Below are 22,446 nucleotides of genomic sequence, written 5' to 3'. Positions count from 1 at the left end.
GAGAAGCAGCCTAATCCCCCTCTCTCTCCCTCAAAAAGTCACACATGGCCCTGTCAGGCCGTGATTCCTACAACCTCGCAAACCTGTCATAAATCTGTAAAAGTACCTGTGTTTTATAGCTGGGTTTCTTATGCCACAGAAAATTGGCCTGCCCCCATCCACCCACAGTAATGAAATGTAGTGGCCTCCATTCCTCATGATCACCCCCCCCCCACTTACCGGATACCTTCAATTTCCCTGCCGAGAGCGAGGGATTCACTTCACTGCTCCTGGCACCTCCAATGCTGCTCTAATGGCTTTTGAATATTGACCTCTTTTACTCCCTCTCAGCTGCCTCCATAAATAGGTGCGGAATACACTGACATTTTTAGTGCTCATACTTTATGCTAATTAATTTTCAAAGAGAATCTATCTGGGTGGTTTTCCTTTTCAAAATTAGCTGTAAAAGTACGTGTACTTTGTCTAAACGGGCTATTGAAAATTGCTCCCACTTTATTGTGAAATATGGTTCATTAATATCAATTAAATGATTTGGAGCACAGTTAGGCACATTAATTACAAGAGTTTCCAAAAAAATCACTTGCCAGCTTACCCAGAGTGAGTGGATATTTGTGGCTGCTGCCCAGGAGCAGAATGGGCTCAGGAACCAGCAACAATCAGTCCTGATCTGGTCCCTGTTGGGAGTGGGTGTGTCTTTTTAAACCCTGATCCAGGCCTGGAAAGCAGCAACAGAGAAAAGAGGTAGAGGTGAGGGAGAATGGTGCAGTGAATAACTGAGAAAAGAGAGGTGAGAGGTGTGGAGGAGGAAAGAAGGGGGCTGTACCTTGGGTGGGGATCAAAGGTAGGGATGGTACTGGAGGAGGTGAGGGGGGGGGGTGGATGGTGTACCCTTGCCATGTACTCCACTCATCCTCCAAACACATGGGGGGGGGGGGGGGGCAGGGAATTTCTTCCCTGATCAGTAAATCCCAGAGGAATTTTTGAATCCCCGCTGAATCCTAGTTAATTACATTATAAAATTGGTATACATTTAACCTTTTCTGCAGCTGTATGGCTGCATGTTAGTTATTGGATAAAAGGCTGCATTAGCTAATCAGATGGGCTGACATAGCCCTCTTTGTTTTTTTTAATCAATAAGGCACTTGATAGATGGCCAGATCAAGTTTTAAATGAGCCCCAGAGTATATCTTCCTTTTTTTTTTTTTTGACAGGTTAATTTTGCTAAAATTTTTAGCTTTGTTTCCCAAAAAGCAGCACATTTAAAAAAAAATAAAAATTATCTAATCCATTCTTATATACATTTCCAGAAAAAAAGAGTGCCTCTGAGAAATTAGTCAAGACATCATCACGATGGCTGGAATAACTTTAAGGACCGAGGCTAGATTTATCACAGCTTTTGATTAAGTTCTGGCGCACAGTCCAGAAAACATCCTTTCCGCACCTGTTTGCACTGGCCTTGGTTTCTTCCATGTTTTTGTTTGTTGCTGTAATTCTGGTTTTAAAGGAACTATGAAACTTCCTGTTTAAGTGTGACTGAACCTATATAAAGCTGAATGAATCCATTGTTTTCACTCAGGTTCTGCTTGGGGAGGTCTACACGGATACCAGTGTAGCAAGAGCAATAGTACAGGAGTTAAAAGCAAGTGCCGGCACCAAAGAACAAGAACAGTTTTTAAAAAATGGAGAGCCATACTGGTAAGTTCAATCGAAATAAGCTGACTTGTTTAAAGATGGAATGGGTTTATACATTTTCAAAGCAGATTTCCTTCCTTCCTTCCTTCCTTCCTTATTGTAAGCAGTGAGGGAGTGGGGGGTCCCCCTGTTCTGGCAGTTTCTTCTGATTCTTTGGACTCCCAACTCGCTGGAACGCTGGTGCCAGGAGCTTTCATTTGCTGTGACGCTTCTCAGCCAGGGTTCTAAAACCGTGGCTGACTGGGGTGCACTCGCAGCCCGAATCTGGCCACTGGATGATGTACCTTTCCATGCTGCCGTGTTCTCATCTGGGCCCAAGCAGCAGGTTCGAGAACCGAACCCGGTTTTCTTCCCCTCAGCCACAGGGCTATTAGGCTGAAGGAAACAACTTCATAGTGTTAGTGCTCTTATGATGAATTTACAATATATTTAGTAGTGAAAGTTATGTACAAAAAAAATCAGCAGAAGTAATATTTTGTAAGATGTAAAAGTATTAGCTGCTGTAGTCTTTACATTGTGAGTCAGTGGATTTATTTTTAGCTCTACGTATTGTTTACCATTTAATATTGATCTATGTTTTGTGGTGCATGATATTGTGGTCATGTGCTATGTTTTGTTCTGTCATGCGCTGCTTAAGTTTATTTAAGTCATTTCCACTAGAGAAATGAAGCCCTTTTTTTTATTCTTGTACATATTTCTAAGCATATTGTGGTGAGTTTTTAAAGTTCCTTGTTTCAACTTTATTTGTAGCATCCTTCAGCATCCAAATATCATACAATGTGTGGGGCAGTGTGTGGAATCCATCCCTTACCTTTTGGTGTTTGAATTTTGTGACTTGGTAAGTCTGAGGTTTCTACTTTTCAATGTTTACTGATTTATTATTTACCAATTGAATGATCTTACTGGTCAAGAACATTGTAGGACTGTACTTGTGCACTATGTATTTCATAGCTGAAGCTTTCCCAGCTTAATTTGGAAACATAATTCCAGCCATTTCCAGGAATACTCATAATAAATATAGGCCAGTGTCAATTTTTAGGTCAGGACGGTTATATCTGTTGTGCATGTTAACTTCATCTTTTTAATAGCAGTTTGTACATCTAGTTCCTTGAATGCTTTCTTGCGGAACATACACAGTAATTATACTGAAAGTAAATTCTAGCGCTCTGTTATGGTTACGACTTTTTGCAACTGAAGGCTTATGCCTGGCCTCTATCCTCCAGAGTCTATCAGGAATCCATAGTGTGAGCATGCGAAGCTCCAGTGGGCTTTGCAGGGACTTTTTGCTTCACTGAGGTTAAATTAAGACTTTTGTGTTTGTGCCAACCACTAAATTGATGGGAAAATATTTTTGAATTTAAATGGCTTGTTTTGGCAGTTCGAACATGTGCACTTTGTTCTGTTATACTCTTAAAGGTGAATTTTAAAAGCTCTACGTGCGCCAAAGCCGGGAGATATGGGCGTGTCTCGAGCCGGTGCTCTCTGCGTGGATTTTAAGAAGTGCCCAAGTATGCACGTATCCTCTGGTGTATGCACAGATTGAAAAGGCAAAAAAAAAAAAAGGGGTGAGACATGGGTGGTCTGGGTCTATAACATGAAGTCTGCGTGTGCCGGGATCCCCTGTCCTGTAACTTTACTTTTGCTATGGATGGTGTGTAACTTTTAAAATAAAAAAAAAAAAAATCAGGGCTAGTCAGTGGGGTTTGAAGGTTTGGGACTAATAGGGTAAAAGGGGAGGCTATCTAGCTAGCAGGGTTAGAAAGTCCTGTCCTTTACCAGAACGGACTGGGCGTACGTGCCTGGCAAAATACCCCCGCATATGTACGCACGTACTGCCGATTTTATAACCTACATGTGTATGGTATAAAATGGTGGCATCTATTGGTGTGAGCTGGCATACATGTGCACCTGCACGGCTGCTTAACAGTTACCTTCCCCCTCTTTTCAACTTTATGGGGTTTTAGTTGTTTGGAGCCTGAGATTGCAAATTTCTAAAAATATATTGGGGTAGATTTTAAAAGCCCTGTGCACGTAAATCCTGCCGGATTTACACGGGCAGGGCACTTGCGCGCCTATTTTGCATAGGCTGCTGCACACGCAAAGCCCCGGGACGCGCGTAAGTACCAGGGCTTTTGCTTGGGGGGCGTGTTGGGGGCGGCATGGCGTTCAGGGGTGTGTCCGGGTCGTGGTGGTGGTCCGTGGGCGGGGCCAGAGGCGTGGCAGAGGTCCGGGGGCGGGGCCGAGTGCTCCAGAGGCAGGCGTAACTCAACGGAATAAGGTAGGGGAGGGGGATTTAGTTAGGGCTGGGGGTGGGTTAGATAGGGGCAGGGAGGGAAAGGTGGGGGGGGGAACAAAAAAAAGTCCCCTCCGAGGCCGCAGGCAGGCTGCCGATTTTGTTCAGTCTTGCACGCGCCGACTCCAGATTTTTATTCGCGCCAGTTGCGCGAACAAAAGTATGCGCATGCGCGTACTTTTAAAAAATCTACCCCATTATGAATTTGTTTTCATGGACAGTATTACAATAATTATATAAGATCACATGAGAATTTTAATGTAGCAGTTTAATTTCATCGTCTTATCCTGTAGTCAAAATGAGGACATCACTGGTAAATACATATTGTGGCAAGTAGTTTTGGACATGTTCCTTACTTAGGCGAGACACAATTCTCGTTAGGTTTCTAGAGACCAACTGTAGTTGGTTGGCAGTTTTGGGCCCCCTCGCTGAGCCATCTGGTAAATGCAGTTGCATATGTAGATCATTTTACAGTATTGATGGTTTGAGTGTGCAATTTCAGGAGCACTAATTCCAGCTAAAGCTTGAATGCACTATACCAGTTGTGGGGGAGGTATTTTTTGGAAAAGTTCCAAAGTGTTTAATAGAGCACTTCATGCTGAAGTGTTTCTCATCACCAGCATTGCATGTTGACAACCGTTTAAGGTTATTACTAGGCAGTTAGCCGTCCAGTAAGAATTTCAGGTAATAAAAAAAAGATTTATAAGAAAACTAATCTATGGCAGCTTAAGGCTTTATAGGGCCTGACTGGTTAATCAGAACTAAGGCTGGTCTCATCTAATGTTACTTTTCAAGAGTTGCCCTCCTGTTTACAACAGGAAAAAGGCAGAACTAGTCGACAGTGTTGGCAGCTGGGGCTGTAAATGAAAGCCATGTATTGGGACCCTTACTGTTCAATATATTTATAAATGATCTGGAAAGAAATACGACGAGTGAGATAATCAAATTTGCAGATGACACAAAATTGTTCAGAGTAGTTAAATCACAAGCAGATTGTGATAAATTGCAGGAAGACCTTGTGAGACTGGAAAATTGGGCATCCAAATGGCAGATGAAATTTAATGTGGATAAGTGCAAGGTGATGCATATAGGGAAAAATAACCCATGCTATAATTACACGATGTTGGGTTCCATATTAGGTGCTACAACCCAAGAAAGAGATCTAGGTGTCATAGTGGATAACACATTGAAATCGTCGGTTCAGTGTGCTGCGGCAGTCAAAAAAGCAAACAGAATGTTGGGAATTATTAGAAAAGGAATGATGAATAAAACGGAAAATGTCATAATGCCTCTGTATCGCTCCATGGTGAGACCGCACCTTGAATACTGTGTACAATTCTGGTCGCCACATCTCAAAAAAGATATAATTGCGATGGAGAAGGTACAGAGAAGGGCTACCAAAATGATAAGGGGAATGGAACAACTCCCCTATGAGGAAAGACTAAAGAGGTTAGGACTTTTCAGCTTGGAGAAGAGACGACTGAGGGGGGATATGATAGAGGTGTTTAAAATCATGAGAGGTCTAGAACGGGTAGATGTGAATCGGTTATTTACTCTTTCAGATAGTAGAAAGACTAGGGGACACTCCATGAAGTTAGCATGGGGCACATTTAAAACTAATCGGAGAAAGTTCTTTTTTACTCAACGCACAATTAAACTCTGGAATTTGTTGCCAGAGAATGTGGTTCGTGCAGTAAGTATAGCTGTGTTTAAAAAAGGATTGGATAAGTTCTTGGAGGAGAAGTCCATTACCTGCTATTAAGTTCACTTACAGAATAGCCACTGCCATTAGCAATGGTTACATGGAATAGACTTAGTTTTTGGGTACTTGCCAGGTTCTTATGGCCTGGATTGGCCACTGTTGGAAACAGGATGCTGGGCTTGATGGACCCTTGGTCTGACCCAGTATGGCATTTTCTTATGTTCTTATGTTCTTATGTTAGTATTCTGTATCTCTTTGAGCTACTCTATTTAACTTAAAAATAAGTTTTTTAGCTGCATTTGTAAGTTGTTATTGAGACAGTCCAGTGCTGCCCCATTAATAAACAATTGTGAAAATGTAAAGTTGGTGAAAAGAACATCTCATTAAAAAATAGTCTTCTAAAGAGAGGGTGCTTGCAAAAATCCAAGAGCTTAAAATGGTCACCATATGTTGCTAGAAATGCTGCAGGAACCTTATTCACAGCCCTACGGGAAGGGAGCTACAGACTTTGTGCAGCAGCTACACTTGATGATTGGCTCAGAGGTGCTCTGGAGGGGATCCATGATGACGTGCTGCTTAGCCAAAGGACTGCTGTGACACTGATTACTCTGCATTGAAGGAATTTAAAAATGGAGCAGGTGGGGGCTAGGGCTAGCTCCTAGGCCGTAACTTCAGTAGTTTCTGATTGAGCTGGAAGGCCAAAGAAATAGGCAGAGAGCACCGTTCCCCCCTTTCTCTTCCCCAAAACATTTTATGGTGTCAGATCCCAGTCCTGGGTCCGATTAAACTGTAGGACCAAATGAGCAGAAGGAAATTGTCAGATCAAAATAAGTAATTTTTTGGGTTTTTTTAATAGTACAAATTATATAGATGCTTAATTTTATGTCAAAGGTAGGCAACTCCAGTCCTGGATTGCCACAAATAGGTCTGTTTTTCAGGATATTCACATTAATATGTATTAGGTATATTTGCTTGCATTGTCTCAATAGTATGCAAATCTATCTCATGCATATTCATTATGGATGTCCTGAAAGCCAGGCCTGATTGTTGCATTTCAGGAACAAAGTTGCTGACCCCTGCTCTACATTATATCAAACATTTATTTGTTTGTGTTTTATTTAAACAAATAAATTGTACAAATATCTATATCATGTTTAAAACAAATAATTCCCCTTTCATTTAGTTACCTGCGATACCCATAATCCACATTCTCATAATTTATATAACTTCAATTTTCCATAAAGAAAATAAATGCATTAAAATCATCAACTCTCAGTCATGCATAATTTTACCAGATGCAATATAGTTGACAGCATGATATACTTGTGAAACACTTTTCATCGGGTTGAATGTTGCTAACACATTTCTAGGAATTGTTTAACAATTACAATGCATATGCACCCATTTTGTTATTCAGTAAACTGTGATTTCTTATTTGCCGTTAAATATTTTCTTAAAGTAAAATGACTGCTCTCAATAGGAGCCTGAGTCTTGTACATATTCATGCAGCTTTTATGCTGTCAGTTGTGTTCTTGTACTGCGTTTGGTTCGGCCAGTGTAAATCTTATCACAAGCACACGAGAAAATACACAACATGAATGGACAGACAGTATTACTGTGGAACTGGATAGTTTTTCCTGAGACGGGTCCAGTCCATTGTGTGCCTAGGACAGATTGAATACAAAAGTTACATTTACCACAAGGGTTGTGTCCACTAATAGGGACTATTGAAGTGGCAATTTCCAAGGAAGAAAGAGTGTACAACTAAATCCCTAATGTTTCTGCCTCTTTTGTATGCAAACAAAGGGGGGGTGACTTGAGTATAGAATGCAATGCTAACACTTCCCAATGTTTACAGATGATGTGAGCAATCATTCCTGCTAAATGTGAATGCTGAAGTACACACGCCAGAGGTGACTCTATCAAGTAAAAGCCAAGTGCGCTCTGCATGCATAGCTCTTTTTTTTATAAGCCTTTCTAATTATATGAAAAGGATAATCCTGTTCCAACAATCGTACTCTCAGTTCCAGTTCCTGTGTTAGGAAGTCAGCTTCTTTGAACAGATGCGCTGTTATTTTCAAAATTTGTCCTATTGGCAAATTATTTTTTATACCACTCGGGTGAAAACTAGATTATTCCTCTCGGATGGTTTTCAATATAAGGATGTTTCCAACTTATTTCCTTGTTTAGATATCCAGATGTCCAGAAAGATATTTTTTCAGTACCGCACCTCATAGTGAACTGTAGATTCAAATCTTGTGAATTGAGTCACATAATGAACCGCTGAAGATGGTTCTCCGATACTCGTATCAGAAAAATATTGTCAATATATCTGTACCATGTCTTAATGTATTTAAAATGTTCAGTTGGATACAGAAAGCGCTCTTCAAATTGCGCCACTTACAGATTCGCGATACCTGGGGCCATTGTTGTACCCGTTGAGGTGCCGTGCTGCTGGGACCTGTTCATAATGTCATTGGCTATGAGATTAAAGGTGGTCATCTTAACTCTTTAAAAATGTAATTTCATATATTTCTTATGGGGAATATAGATAACATCTGGATTAGAGTCTTATTTGAATATTCACAGAGAATATGGAGTAAGGAGTGGATCGAAAATAAGTGGAAATATTGTCAGTCCATCACTATAATGCTACATATTGTCTTTTTGATAGTGATGCTGTAAATTTTTGTTGAAATAGTTTTCATAAATTGTACATAAATGGCACACTTTTATGGTTGGATACAGACGCCACAAACAGTTGGGTTTTCATGAAATCCACAATGAATATGCATGAAATAAATTTGCATATGTAGATTTTTCAGTGTATGCAAATAGATTTCATGCCTGCTCATTAAGGGTGTCCTGTAAAACTTGATGGGCAGTGTTCGGGAACCTCTGTACTAGAGAAGCTCATAAATTCTTATTCTCAGGATCAAAGAGACTTTTAAATACAAAACTAAGAATTTCTCTCTTCCCCCAATCACCTGATAGCTAAAAATGGGTCAAAAATTCATGATCACACCCATTTTCCAACTGTGGGCAATGTCTTGGTAATCATGGACCAAGATCATTAAAAATAAATAAAGATTCAGGAAAATTATGGTTAAAATTGCAGAACCCAATGCCAAGTATATTCCAAATTATTATTTTTGGGGAGGGGGGGGGCCGGGGGATATTTATCTCTTGTTACAGAATTGACTAACCTTATATCTATCTAAGAAGAAGTTTAATTCACTCAGTCTCTAAATACTGATGCATAAAACACACACAGCTTCTGGGATTAGCAAGGAGGCGGAATTATTTCTTGGTAGACTAGGCAGACAGTAGAAGCAAAATTTTAAAAAAAACCTGGTTACTTTGTATCTGGAGTTAGTGTACTGTAGCTTTGTTACATTATAAAATGTGTTTTCTTTTTGGTTAACCCCTTTTAATTTGGATTGAAATAATCCTGTAGTAGTTTACATGGTATTTCTGGTACTGTTAATTTATATTACCTAATGGTGTAACTCTTACTGTCATAGCACTTTGCCTGGTTTAAAAATAGTGAGGTGGTATGCTTATTAACCTTTTATATATTCAATTGCCATGTGTAGCCAGTTTGTCAGCACAGCAAATCCTCTGCTGATAGAATGACAAATTGTTATGAAGAAAGAGAGCTATTATAGAAAAGGTGTTTACATTTGAATAATGTTGACTTCCTCCTACAGAATATCTTTATACAGAAATTAATTCTGCACACAGCTCCTTTTTGGCAAAAGAGGCTTCACATCAACACAAGCAGTTGTAGGAAGCTCTTTGCATTTTCTCTCATTGCAGGTTGGATCCCCGGCCATCTTGTTTGCAGTTTGCCATATGACTAGTTTCCTGTCCATCCCAAAAACTTATCTTAAAAACGGCACATTATCTTTCAGCAAAATAGGAGTACAGTCTTTTCTGACAGTATCATTCCCTACTCTACAGGCTAAAGCATATGGCTGCAGAACCTGCATACCAATGTGAAATTTATTTTTTATTAGGGCCATAATAGGACGTGTGGTAAGGACTGGACTATGTCAGGTACATAAACTAATATGGAAGGCATATTAGAATGAATGGGAACATCTGAAGCACGGCCAGCAAATGATATGCAAACAATAAGCCTGCATGTTGCCCATTACTTTTATCTCATTGTAACCCAGTAGATGACAGTAGAAAAAGACCTATTGCTCCATTCAGTCGTTCAGTTATCTGTATCCATACTGCCAAGGATTTAGCCAAGCTGTCACCCATAGACCATAGTGGCCTTTAGGATCTCACTCATTATCAAAAAACAGTTTTACATAGAAATGACGGCAGAAGAAGACCAAATGGCCCATCCAGTCTGTCCAGCAAGCTTCACATTTTTTTTTTCATACTTATCTGTTTCTCTTGGCTCTTAGTAACCTTTTGGTTCTATTTCCCTTCCACCCCCACCATTAATGTAGAGAGCAGTGTTGGAACTGCATCTAAGTGAAATATCTAGCTTAATTAGTTAGGGGTAGTAACTGCCACAATAAGCAAGCTACACCCATGCTTATTTGTTTACCCAGACTATGTAATTCAGTCCTTGTTGGTTGTTGACTGTATATAGATCCACTTTTCTTCATTCCCCCTGCCGTTGAAGCAGAGAGCTATGCTGGATATGCATTGAAAGTGAAGTATCAGGCTTATTTGGTTTGGGGTAGTAACCGCCGTAACAAGCAAACTACTCCCCGCTTTTTTGTGAATGCAAATCCTTTTTTCCACATTTCCTCTCTTATCATTATCTTCCATTGTGTTTTACTATTCTGAATAGCTGAGCATACAAGATCCATTTTTAGTTTACACCTAGCACCCCTTCCCCTCACCTCCCATTTCCAACTACAAAGTCCCAAAATCACCAGTGCGACTGTTAAGCAAACATCCGTCATCTTAGGTGTCTCTGGCCTTTTTGGATGGTGGTCTGCCACCATCAATGCACTGCTTTGATCTTGTCAACATGAGGAGCCTATAGCCTGCCAGACAGACTTGGCATTATAAGAAGCCTGCATTTTTACTAGAACTTTATCATTGTACTAGCAACCTGCTGGCAGGCTGTGCTGCCAGTTGATTCTTCTGCTATCGCTTCACTTTTTTTTCTGCTTATCTCATGGCTTCTTGAAGTCTGTTTGCTTTGTTTGCCTCTACCACCTACTCCAGGAGGGCATTCTGTTAAAAAGTGTTTCATGATATTACTCCTGAAGTGTTTTTTTTTTTTTTTTTGTTTTAAAAATCTTTTAAACTACTTTCCCAGCCTTTCACAAGACCAATTAAAGCGGTGCACAGCAATATAAAAAAGAATAAATAAAAACCATGTACCTCCTCATGTTATGACCCCTTGTTCTAGAATTTCTTTTGCACTGAAAAAATGTTTCTTTTTTTGTGCAATATTGATTATTTTCAGGTATTTGACTGGCAGTATTTTTGGCATTTCAGTGCCTAATCACTGTCTCTTTTGGCTGTTCTGTGAGGTTTGGAAGAATTACTGGATATGCAGTAGTAACTTGCTGCTGACTCATGGCCCTGCATGATGCTCAGAAAATTTGAGCTGTGCTATACCTATACGCCCATACTATTGTTGTGATAATTGCCTAAAGGAGAAGGGAGTACAGGCACCGTGACACAGAGCTGTATGGAGCCAGGAACATGCAGGAATGTTGGTGAGTAGTTGTGGGGGTTGAGGAGATGCTTGAGTGAGTAATAGGGGAAGGGGGTGTGAGTTTAAGTAGTGGGTGTTTTGGAAGGGGGTCTGAGAGAAGAGAGAAAGTAACAGGAACAGACATGATTGCCCGACTTAAATCTAAAAATACTTTGGTTTTCTAAGAAATTGGTGAAGGAAAGATTACATGTTTTTTATACTCTTTCTTTGTTTTATTTCACACTTCTAAAACATTTTACAACAATTTAGAAACTACAATGGAAGTAAAGTATAGCAAAATAAATACATTACATGGATAATAATCACAGTTAAGAAATACATCAAAAGGAAAATCACAATGAGGTAAATGAATACAATGAGTAAATCAAAAGATGGAAATCACAATGATGTGTAACACGAGAGAGGAAACACAGGGCAATATTTGGTATGCACAGGGCAATTTTAATTAAATCAAAGTTTGTAACCAATTCTGTCTAGCAGTGTTCTATGAACCAAGATTGCTCAGAACAAGGAAACTCAAGTTATGGCTGTGGACCATGTTCTTAGGAATTTCCTGAAGACTAGGAGACATATTTATTATTTATTTAAAATCATTTATATGCCGCAATATATCTTAAAATTCAAAAGATTGTTTACAAAAACAATCATAAATACATCAAAACAATAAAGCAGACAAAAGTATTTAAACAATCATAAATAAAAACAAAACAGATAAAATCTACTTGGTACACCATAGAATGCTGTCATCATAAAATTCAGCCTTGGAAGGCTTTCTCAAATAAAGTTTTCAAGATCTTTTTAAAGGTTTTGAGCTAGTTGTTGGAACTGAAGTAAAATGAGTTTATTTACAGTGTTTGGCAGAGGGTATCAATGGATTGGGTCTATTTCTGGTGCTTGTGAGATATGGTTCCTTAGGTGGCCAGCACAACTAGGCAGTCTTGTGGCAGCAAACGCAAAAGGCAAGAAATGTACTTCACAGGATGAGAAGATAACTGAGAGAATTGAATGCAGCCATTGTGGGTCTTATGCGCCAAGACCAATATTTTAAACTTGGCATGATAGTGTCAGAAGCCATTGTAGAGGTTTTAAAATCCTAAACGATTTAAGAAAGATTTGAAAACATGGTGCTTTCAACAAGCCTAAGGATCCGAGACTTAAAATTCTATTGAAAGTTGGAATCCACATGTCTTCCTCTATTTTATCTATTTATTTTCTTAACTATTTTAATTCTATTTTAGCTTTTAGCTTTTTAGTTTATCTTGAAATATTTAATTACCCCTTATTTTATCTTTTTATTGTATTTTCTGCTTCTTACTGGTATTTTAGTTATATTGTAAACCGTAAAGATAGAACCATGTGTTCTGAATCACGGTATATAAGAATTGCATAAATAAATAAATTACTGTAATCCCTTCGAATTTGCTTGCATGTAACATTCCAACCATAACATTCTCTTTGAGTTGCCAGGTCCCAGTTGAGTTTTAGAATCCCAGTGTAGAGTGGATTACAGGAATCCAGGTGGAAAATCATGCAGGCCTAGATGACTGTGACAAAGATGGGGCCGTTGAAGAAGGGATGGCAGTGATGTATTTTAAAGAGAGCTAATTTAGCTATTGCTAGTACTTGAAGATTTGGTGGTGAACTTTAGTCTGTCAACAGCTTTAAAATGATTTACAAGTAACAGTTTCTAATTTAGGCCTAGATTCATCATTTTGCTATAAACTTCGTATGAACAACGCCCGAGATAAAAACAAAACAAAACAAAAAAAGGCACGCGGTTAGGGTAATTTTTGAGTTACCACAACGCACACTATTTTACCAGAACGCACGTTAAATTTATTGTACCAGCAATATTTTCCCTTCATAAGCTGCAAAGTGCCCAGACAGACATTTCCATGTTTTAGGCTGCTCCTGGGGAGAGAGAGAGAGAGAGACCCTTATAAGGCTCTCATATTAGTAAACTATTTATACCAATGTAGGAGGGTCAACTAGTAACTCGAAGTGAGCTTTTGGTGGTGGTCTAGGGTTTGTGGGCAGTTTTCTATGCACAATCAGAGGTATGAGGGCACATATTTATCGCAAATCCTGGTCGGGCATATCGCATAGCATAATGCCAGGAAAAAAGGTGTAGTTATTTCCGGTGTTAAAACATGCGATAGCATGCATAATGCTATCGTGAGCAATGTTAAACACCTCTCATTTTCATAAACTCTGCTCAAAACCCTCCCCTTTGACTAAAAATAACACATGCTTTATGACGTTCACGGGCGTTAGGGCCGTAACGCGATTTGATAAATGACCCTGTTAATTATTACTTGACATGAAGTAGCAGTTATTGCCTTTCATCTTTATTTTATGAAAACTCAAGATAGACGATATTGTTTGGGTTATGAGGAATCGTGTGTTTCCTTCCATTGGGTCCAAAGAAAAATATGTAGAAGTATATACATATTTAGATCCCTAGGTCTTATCTCTTAGGGCTTCTGGTGCAGAACCCAGACCATTTCATAGTCCTCCTCTGAATTGCCTCCACCCTGTCTTAATTCTTCTGAAGGTATGGGCTCCAGAACTATACCCAGCACTCCAGGATCATCATTATATAACTTTGCCTGTTCTCAAGTACATTGAAGGGATAGGCATTCTCTTTTGTTAGCTATTTCAACTGATCTGGAAAATGGCTGATGAAGAGGCATTTGGCCCTAGTAGTTTTCAGATGAGTGCTGTTAATTATAGTATGTCAGCTAAGATAATGGGGGAACACAATAGATACGAGGCCTTTGGAACAAATATTTTGTTTGAAGTTCTCAGTTTTTGGAGCTGGTGAGCAAATTGGAGACTTGCACTTCCCACATCATTGATTTTTGGATGAAGAATTTAATGTGCATGTTGTTTTTCTGCTTTCTCTTTCTTTGTTGCTGAATTTTCCCTATCTGTTTTTCATTTGTTCTTTTTGTTTTTGGTGGTTATGCATGTAAAGTTTTTTTTTATGCATATAAAATTTGATTTTTTTGCATGTAAGTACAAATAGACATATAAAGTAACAACTCACAAGCATAAAATTGTTTTATTCATGTAAAATGGCATTTATATGCTTAAACTTCTGAAAATAAGTAGAAGGGATGTGTATTTTGGAATTAATATGGGAAACCTTTTTTACTTGAATTGAAAACAAATGAAAATTTTTCCTGTGCACATTGCTATTCTGCTGGGCCATACGGTCTTTTTCTGCTGTTATGTTTCTATGTAACCTTCCATTAACCATGCTTATTGTGAAAGTGTTAATATTTTTCATGTGTTAGAGTGTTTGGTATAGTTCAGTGGTATGTTTGTCTCTTTTTTTCAGTGTGCCTGTCTATTTTTATCAGCACAGACTTGCATTAGATGTGAATTTAAAAGCTACAATACATCACTCTTCATAGATTTTCTTTGCCTTTTAAGAGAAAAGACAGTATCTAGAAAGGGTTAAAAAAGTGATATAGATATATGGTTTCTTTTCTGGTTGTCATACCTTTTTTTTTTTCTTTTAATTGGATCAAAATAAGACTATCTAAAGACAATGATTTGAATGAGCTTTTGACAGCAGACAGATAATGTAAGATATGGCCTATGTGGGTCTATAACAGGCGGAAAAAACGCCGAGATACGCCATGTCGTCGTTATAAAGGAGCCCTTGATAAAGGACGTGCATAGAGTCCGAAACACAGTACCGTGTCGGGCAGAGAGACTGCAATTGGCTAACAGCATGATAAATTTGGGCATGGAAACCATAAGTGGCTAAACCAAAAACTCACAAGGAGCAAACAACGATCCTAATTATGAAACAATCAATCACAAACAAAAGGGATCGGCTTCTACTAACGCTACATCTAAGTCTTTCACCATCCTCCAGAATATAGAATTTTAAGATGAAAAGAGATATAGAATTATATCGGGTCGCAAATGATAGATAAGACCGGACGGCTTGGTAGCACCAAGCACGTCGTCAAAAGGCTTGCTGATGCGATCCCGTTTTCATCTTAAAATTCTATATCTCTTTTCATCTTAAAATTCTATATTCTGGAGGATGGTGAAAGACTTAGATGTAGCTTTAGTAGAAGCCGATCCCTTTTGTTTGTGATTGAACCAGAAGTGGCTGACAGCTTCATGTGAAATAATACATGAACAACTTTCCAGATAAGTTACTATTTAATTCATGAACTGTAATGAAAAGGAAAATCGATGATTATTTTAGGAAAAACATTTTATTAGTTTCAGATAAACAAATACAACTAGTATAGTGAGGAAGGTGTATCTGCAACCTCACCACAAGCAGGAACATGAACTGGATTAAACAGTCGCTAAAACCCCCCTCCCCCCATCCACCCCCCCCAAACCAAACCAGGGTTCCGAGACAAAAGGGGTCCAATAGTCGTGGAGATAGGAAGCAAAAAATCAAACGCGGAAGTCCACAGTACCTAGGGTGCAGACAGTATCACAGAAACCAGCAAAGGAAAAAAAAAACTTAAATAGTGTTAAGAATTAAACTGCGAGCTCGATGCGGAAGAGTCTGCAAATAAGGTTCCCAAATCTTCAAGAAACGACTCCTATAGATGGGAGAGATATGAAGTGAGAGAGATTCCATATGCATCAGACGATGTAGGGAGTTCCACCACTGCCAGTAAGATGGTGAAGTCGACTCTCGCCATTGCAGTAGAATCTGCTGTTTCCCCACATAGCACGCCTTTAAAAACAGAAGGCGTATGGAAACAGTACGCACGGTCCGCAATGGGAGGTAATCAAACAATAGAGCCCTTGGTGACAAAGAAACCGATATCTGCAGTAAGGCATTCAAATAATGCAGTACCCGTACCCAAAATTTTCTGATATATGTACAGTCCCAAAACATATGGCTCAAAGAGCCCGCTTGAAGATTACATTTGATACATAAAGCCGAAGGCGTGAGGTGAGAGCGACAGGCCGCCAGAGGCGAAACATAAGCTCTCCACAAAAATTTAAATTGCATTTCTCTGTAGTAGTGAGTGGAGGTCACAGTAACAAGAGAACGAAATCCCATTTTAATCATATTGTCTGTCAAGTGGAAAGGGCAGTCAGTTTCCCAACGGTCTCGTAATAACCGCCACAGCCCCTGGGCCGCAGGCACCTCAAAATGCTTGTGGTAATGGGAAAGAGACGGGGATAGAGCGTGTCCCAAAGAAAGAAATCGTTCCAGCTTATAAAAGGGCTCGGCCTGTACACTCTCACCTGGCAGAGAAACAATGTAATGGTGTAGTTGCAGATAAGAAAATACATGGCCTGCAGGCAACCCATATAATTTACGTAGTTCAGCCCAGGGGAGCATTTTACCTTGGAGGTCCAAGACATGGCCTAACAATGTCACCCCCTGGGACGCCCAATGTCGGAAGCCCGCCGTGTGAGACCCCGGGGTAAACTCTGGATTCCCCTCAATAGGTAACAAATAGGCACATAGCCGGGAAACACCCAGATAATCAGTAAGGTGTGACCAAGCACGACGGACAGGGCCCACCAATAATTTAACTTCCCCCGAAATCGGGAAGAGTCTAATGTCAGCTTGCAATACAAAATGTAAATTGTACGGTGCAACTAGGGTCTTTTCCGCCGCTAGGTCCACCCAGTTAGATTTATCCGTAATCCAGTCTCGTAAAAGACGGAGGTTGCTAGCCACATTGTAGAGCCCCAGATCCGGGACCCCCATTCCACCCCTCTTCCAGGCTACCTTAAGGTGGGATAGAGGGACACGTGCCCTCCGTCCCCTCCACAAAAAGCGGCGCAGAGAGCGCTCCAGTAAAGCAAGGTCGCCCCTCCGAAGGACCAGAGGCATATTTTGAAATAAATAAAGCCACTTAGGTAAAAGGGTCATTTTAAACAAGTGGATTCTCCCACCCAAAGACAACGGCAGATTGTTCCATAAAGCAATTTAGCTTGCGTATAGGCGAGAAGACCAGGGACATTAAATTGATAATACTGAGTAGGTTGGGATGGGATAACAACACCCAAATATTTAATGCTATCCAAAGCCCAACGGAGGGGAAAAGGGCCACTCCAACCCACCCGAAGCGCGGCAGGGAATGCCAGGGCCTCCGATTTATCCATATTTAACTTTAAGCCGGAAAAACTACCAAAAGTCTCAAAAAGAGCGAGAAGTGGGGGTAGTGAGTTAGCGGGATCTGTAAGGAACACCAAGATGTCGTCCGCAAAAGCGGCATATTTAAAGGTATGTGTATGAAAGCGGAGGCCCTTCACTCCCCGGTGAGCCTGGATGGCCAAGAGGAGAGGCTCCAAATGTAACAAAAACAGTAAGGGGGACAGCGGGCAGCCCTGTCGAGTACCTCTCCCTATGGGAAATGTCTGCGACAGACTCCCATTGACCAGTATTTTGGCGGCCGGGTCTGTATAAAGCAATTTAATAGCCAGAAAAAAGCCCTCGAAGCCCATTTTATCCAGAGTGGCGTACATGTAATCCCAGTCCACCCTGTCAAAGGCCTTCTCGGCATCGAAGCTGATGGCCAAATATGGGATATCGTCCCGCCGGCATAAGGTCATAGCTATCAAAACTTTCCGGATATTGGTGAGGGCATACCGACGCCGTACAAAGCCCACTTGGCCCGGTTGAATTAAAACAGGGAGGACAGGGGCCAGGCGTTCTCGATGATTATTTTAACTTCACGGATGAAGTATTCACGGAGCCCACTAAAAAATATTTTTAAAAAGTTTTGTTCATATTCTGGACTGACCGATGATTAAATGTAAGGCAGAGTGAGAAAAAAAAGCTGCACAGCATTACACAATGATGCCTGTTATGATGGTCAATTTGTAAGCGTCAATATATTGATCTGATGATTGGGAAATTAGTGGTTGGTTTTTGAGCACTATGTGGGTCTATAACAGGTCTTCCTACTTGCAAACAAAACTGTTTTCTTTAGGACTAGCATGATTTCTAAAACTCTGAATTTACCCAAAGCTTAACAAAAATGTGTTATAAGATACTGTTCATGTGTGTATGTGAATGATTTCTGTAATTTTTGGCAAGCTCTGCATCTCTTCCTCTTCCTCTTTTTTTTTTTTTTTTTCCTGGTGGTTTGTTTAAAAGCCTCTTGAAAAAGAGTGATCCGGTCCTAGTGTGAATCTTGATATTCTTGGGGCAGTGACCATTCTCACACACAGAGGGGATTGAATTAGCACAAATCAGCATTATTTACATTTATAGCCTGTATACCACCAAGCTGGTCCATGTGAGATTACAGCAGCAATAATGTCACTTATTAAAACAAATTATTTTGTATAAAATGTAACTGTTAATATGCAATAATATCTTACCAAACATTACCTGTAATAGCTGAACTGGAAAAGTGACAGAAACGAGTGACTAAAATGATATAGGGGAGCCATTTCATTCCTTTTAAGGAAAGGATAAAGAGGTTAGGGCTGTTCAGTTTGGAGAAGAAATGGCTGAGGTGGGATATGATAGAGGTTTATAAATCCATGAGTAGAATAGAATGGTTAAATATGAATTGGTTATTTACTCTTTCAAAAAATACAAAACTAGGGTATACTCCATAAAGTTAGCAAATAGTACATTTAAAACAAATTGGAGAAAATTCTTTCACTCAACTCACAGTTAAGCTCTGGAATTCATTGCTGGAGGATGTGGTAAAGGCAGCTAGCATAGCTGGGATTAAAAAAGATTTGGACAAGTTATTGGAGGAGAAGTCCATAAACTGTTAAGCAGATAGACTTGGGAAAAGCTACTACTTATTGTTAGCATGGGATCTATTTACTGTTTGGGATCCTGCCAGGTACTTGTGACCTGGATTGACCACTGTTGGAAGCAGGATACTGGGCTTGATGGACCCTTGGTCTGACCCAGAATGGCATATCTTATAGTCTCATTTTTATAAACTTATTGCTTGAAGGTTCTTTTTAAAAGATGAGTAATTGAAATGACTAGAGATGAATTGGAGTCAATTTTTTGACTGAGTGAAGTGAAACAAATTCTGAGGACCATTTTCAGTCATAGAATTTTTTTTTTTAAAGTAAGAGCCTGAGTGTTTGTGTTCCTGAAGAGAGAGCCCTCACAAATATAAGGGTGAGAGAGCAGAATGGCAATTTGTCCTGGAAAAGTAAAAATTAGAAGGAAGCTAGTGCAAATTCATTTGAATGGAAAATATTAAAAAATATATATATTTCACTTTGGGAAGGTAAACTGCTAAGAAAAATGAAAAACTGAAATAGTTTTATTCAGAAGTAACAATGAACAGGAGGTGGACCTCCTTCAACCGAATGGAGGCTCTGGAACCAAGTGGAGGGGATGGGAGAGGGTAATCTAAGGAAATATTTCTTTACAGAGAGGGGTTGGTGGAGGGGGTGGAGACGAGGGCAGAATCAGACTTCAAGAAAGCTGGGGGAAGCACAGGGGATCTCTGAAGGAGTGCTGGGGATTGCAGAGCTGAGCATTTGGTGTGGTTGGGAAGACTAGATAGGCCGAATGGTCTTTTTCTGGCATTGTGTTTCTCTGTTTTCATGGGGTTAAATTGTTATTAACATCGCTGGGCATTGTTTAACAGCTGCAACTCATGTTTACCCATCTTGTTCTCTAGTAAACTGATTTCACATTTGACCCAGAATATTTTTTTAAAGCAAACTTGATTGTTGTCAGTCTTAGATGGAGGCTTAGTAATGTTCCTAATATCTTATGCTACAATGGTGTCATGTAAATACCTACCGGATTCCGTTTGTTGCAATGTATTTGCAAGTGTTCAAGTAGATTTTACATGGTTTGGACTGTGTATACCAGGTGTACCAACTTTCCCATTGACACAGAAATAGCACAAGACATTTCTTCCATCATCATTCCTCCCCCTCCCCTCTGAGGTGAAAGAAAAGCTTTCATTAATCATACCAAAGAAATAGTTATGCAAAGAAAGGTAAACTTGATTTGGAAACGGAACAGTGAGAGGGTTCCTGCTGATGTAAGTGTTGAAATAATAGCTACTATCCCTATGCTGCATGTATGATCCAAGTAGCATGTTCCAACTTGCTGCAAAGTCCATCACGTCGTCAGACATTCCTCCCTTTGATAGACTGAGGGTCTCTGGAATGGATAAAGTAATGTTATGTCACTGTCGTCATTCAGTGAGTTATGGTAACAGTATATCAAGACTTAGTTGCATTCAGTTTCCTCTTAACTCTCTGCAGTTTGAAAATTTCAGCTATGTAAAAGAGCCAAATTGAAGAGTCATACTGGGGCTTCCAAGCTTTGCATTGAAAAATGGTGGGGTGCAGTATGAATAGTATCCTGGCTTTTTCCCGTATTTTCTAACAGTTTCTGATAACATTTTGCTAGGGTTTGGAGTCATGCAGTGTGAGAACCATGCTTATATCAGGTCCCCAATAAGCTTTTGGTGAGAGAGAAAATGTAGGCTGTCTCTCCTTCTGTAAAAGGTCACACTGGGATTGTATATGGACTGTATAGCAGTAAAAAATCTCATCTAATTTACTAAACAATTCAAAAGACAGAGCTGCAATTTGATCACAACTAACTTTTAAAAAGGGAAAATGTTTTTTGTTCTCATTAGACAAGTCCGTGATTGATATGCATCCATCAACTTTGTTCATCTCACATTCACAAAAGGATTCACCATGCCAAGTATTTCAGATTCATGGAAAACTTGAGTTTGAGTGCCACTCCTGAGCTTATTCAGATGGATATCCAATATAAGCACCTCATTACTCTGTAGCAGAGCACCATTAACAGCAACACATACTTTAGCATGTAATATAGTGCCTTAGATCCGGGGCACTTTACAATAAAATATATACAGGGACAAATGAGTCCCTGCACTAAAAAGCTCACAATATGTGGGTACCTGAGGCAAAGGGTTATAAAGTGACTTGTCCAAGGTCACAGTGAGTGGCAGAAGCAACGTATGAAGCAGCATCTTCTAGTTCCTGTCCATTAGCCTACGCACTAGGACGCCTACTGTTTCCCACTGTCAGGTCTATCTTGAAAGTGTTACATGCCTTGTACAGTCAGCTTTGTATGACAATGAGTAACCCTTTCTTGGTGCATTTTAAAGAAACGGCTGCATCTGAAAACGACTAGGATGACTTGCAAGTCAGAAGTTGCTGTTTTACTGGGAGGACAATTACATAGGCAAATAATTTACCTATGTAAACTGCCCTCCCTCACGGTGGCTAAAAGTCTGCACGTTGTTCCCCAGCAGGCATGCTTTTAGCTGCATTTAGAGGTGGCATTCCTGGGGGCGTATTTTGGGTGTGATCAGGAGATAATGAGCATAGATTGCATGCATTTTCAAGTCTATGCGTGTTACTTTCCATAGAAAATAAAAACAGGTGCAGAGGTCTGTGGGTACTGTGTACCTATGGCAGATGTGAGAGGGAAGGTACACGTGCATGCTTTCTCCTTGGAACTTGATACAAAGTCTATGCCCCAAAGCAGACAGTCTGAAAACTGCTCCTTCCCACCCTCCAGAAGATCTGACTTCCCTGAGCAACATCAGAAGATTAGCTGCATGCTGCCACCTAGTGTTCAACAGTCAGAGGCCAGCAAGGTGAGAATTTGCAAGGCAAATTGCTGTGCCAGATGTATTTTGATTAACTGTAAACTGCAGCAGCTGTTAGAAATGTAGGATTTGTTTGTGTCAGGGTTTTTATGCATTCCAGAGTAAAGTTCTTAGAGCTCAAATTAACAGTTGCATTGAGGAGTTCCTCTCATAACTTAATATTAACTTGTGTATGAAGATATGGATCCATGCTGAAGAAAATGTTTCCAAACTTTTATTGTATAATTTAAAAAATCTTTCTTGTTTATGGATGTGTTAGATCTTGATACACAAACAAAATGATTTAGCCTTTGAAACACCATTAATGGACTATCATACTAAGCAGTGAAGGCCAGTGATAGGTAGTGCTTAGTTAGCTCTAGATAAAACACCTACAAATGGTATTACAAACTTAGGCTCTGTTAACATAGTTTTTTCTGTACCCACAGTGGCTTTAAACAGTCATAAGAGCATCCCTTTT

At 39.8% G+C, this 22,446-nt stretch overlaps 1 protein-coding gene across 1 annotated transcript in view; it reads left to right on the top strand.

Moving 5' to 3' along the window:
* The window catches only part of LOC115082377 (serine/threonine-protein kinase LMTK2-like), a 68,998-nt gene that overhangs the window by 28,999 nt on the left and 17,553 nt on the right, over positions 1-22,446 (top strand). Inside the window, exons 5-6 of the mRNA XM_029586604.1 lie at positions 1,577-1,695; positions 2,443-2,530. Coding sequence (XP_029442464.1) covers positions 1,577-1,695; positions 2,443-2,530 — 207 coding nt within the window. The remainder of the gene's footprint in view (positions 1-1,576; positions 1,696-2,442; positions 2,531-22,446) is intronic.

Source organism: Rhinatrema bivittatum, unplaced genomic scaffold, assembly GCF_901001135.1.
Source record: "Rhinatrema bivittatum unplaced genomic scaffold, aRhiBiv1.1, whole genome shotgun sequence".
Classification (NCBI taxonomy): Eukaryota; Metazoa; Chordata; class Amphibia; order Gymnophiona; family Rhinatrematidae; genus Rhinatrema; species Rhinatrema bivittatum.
Note: the sequence above shows the minus strand (reverse complement) of the source record. Positions and strands in the feature narration are given on the sequence as shown.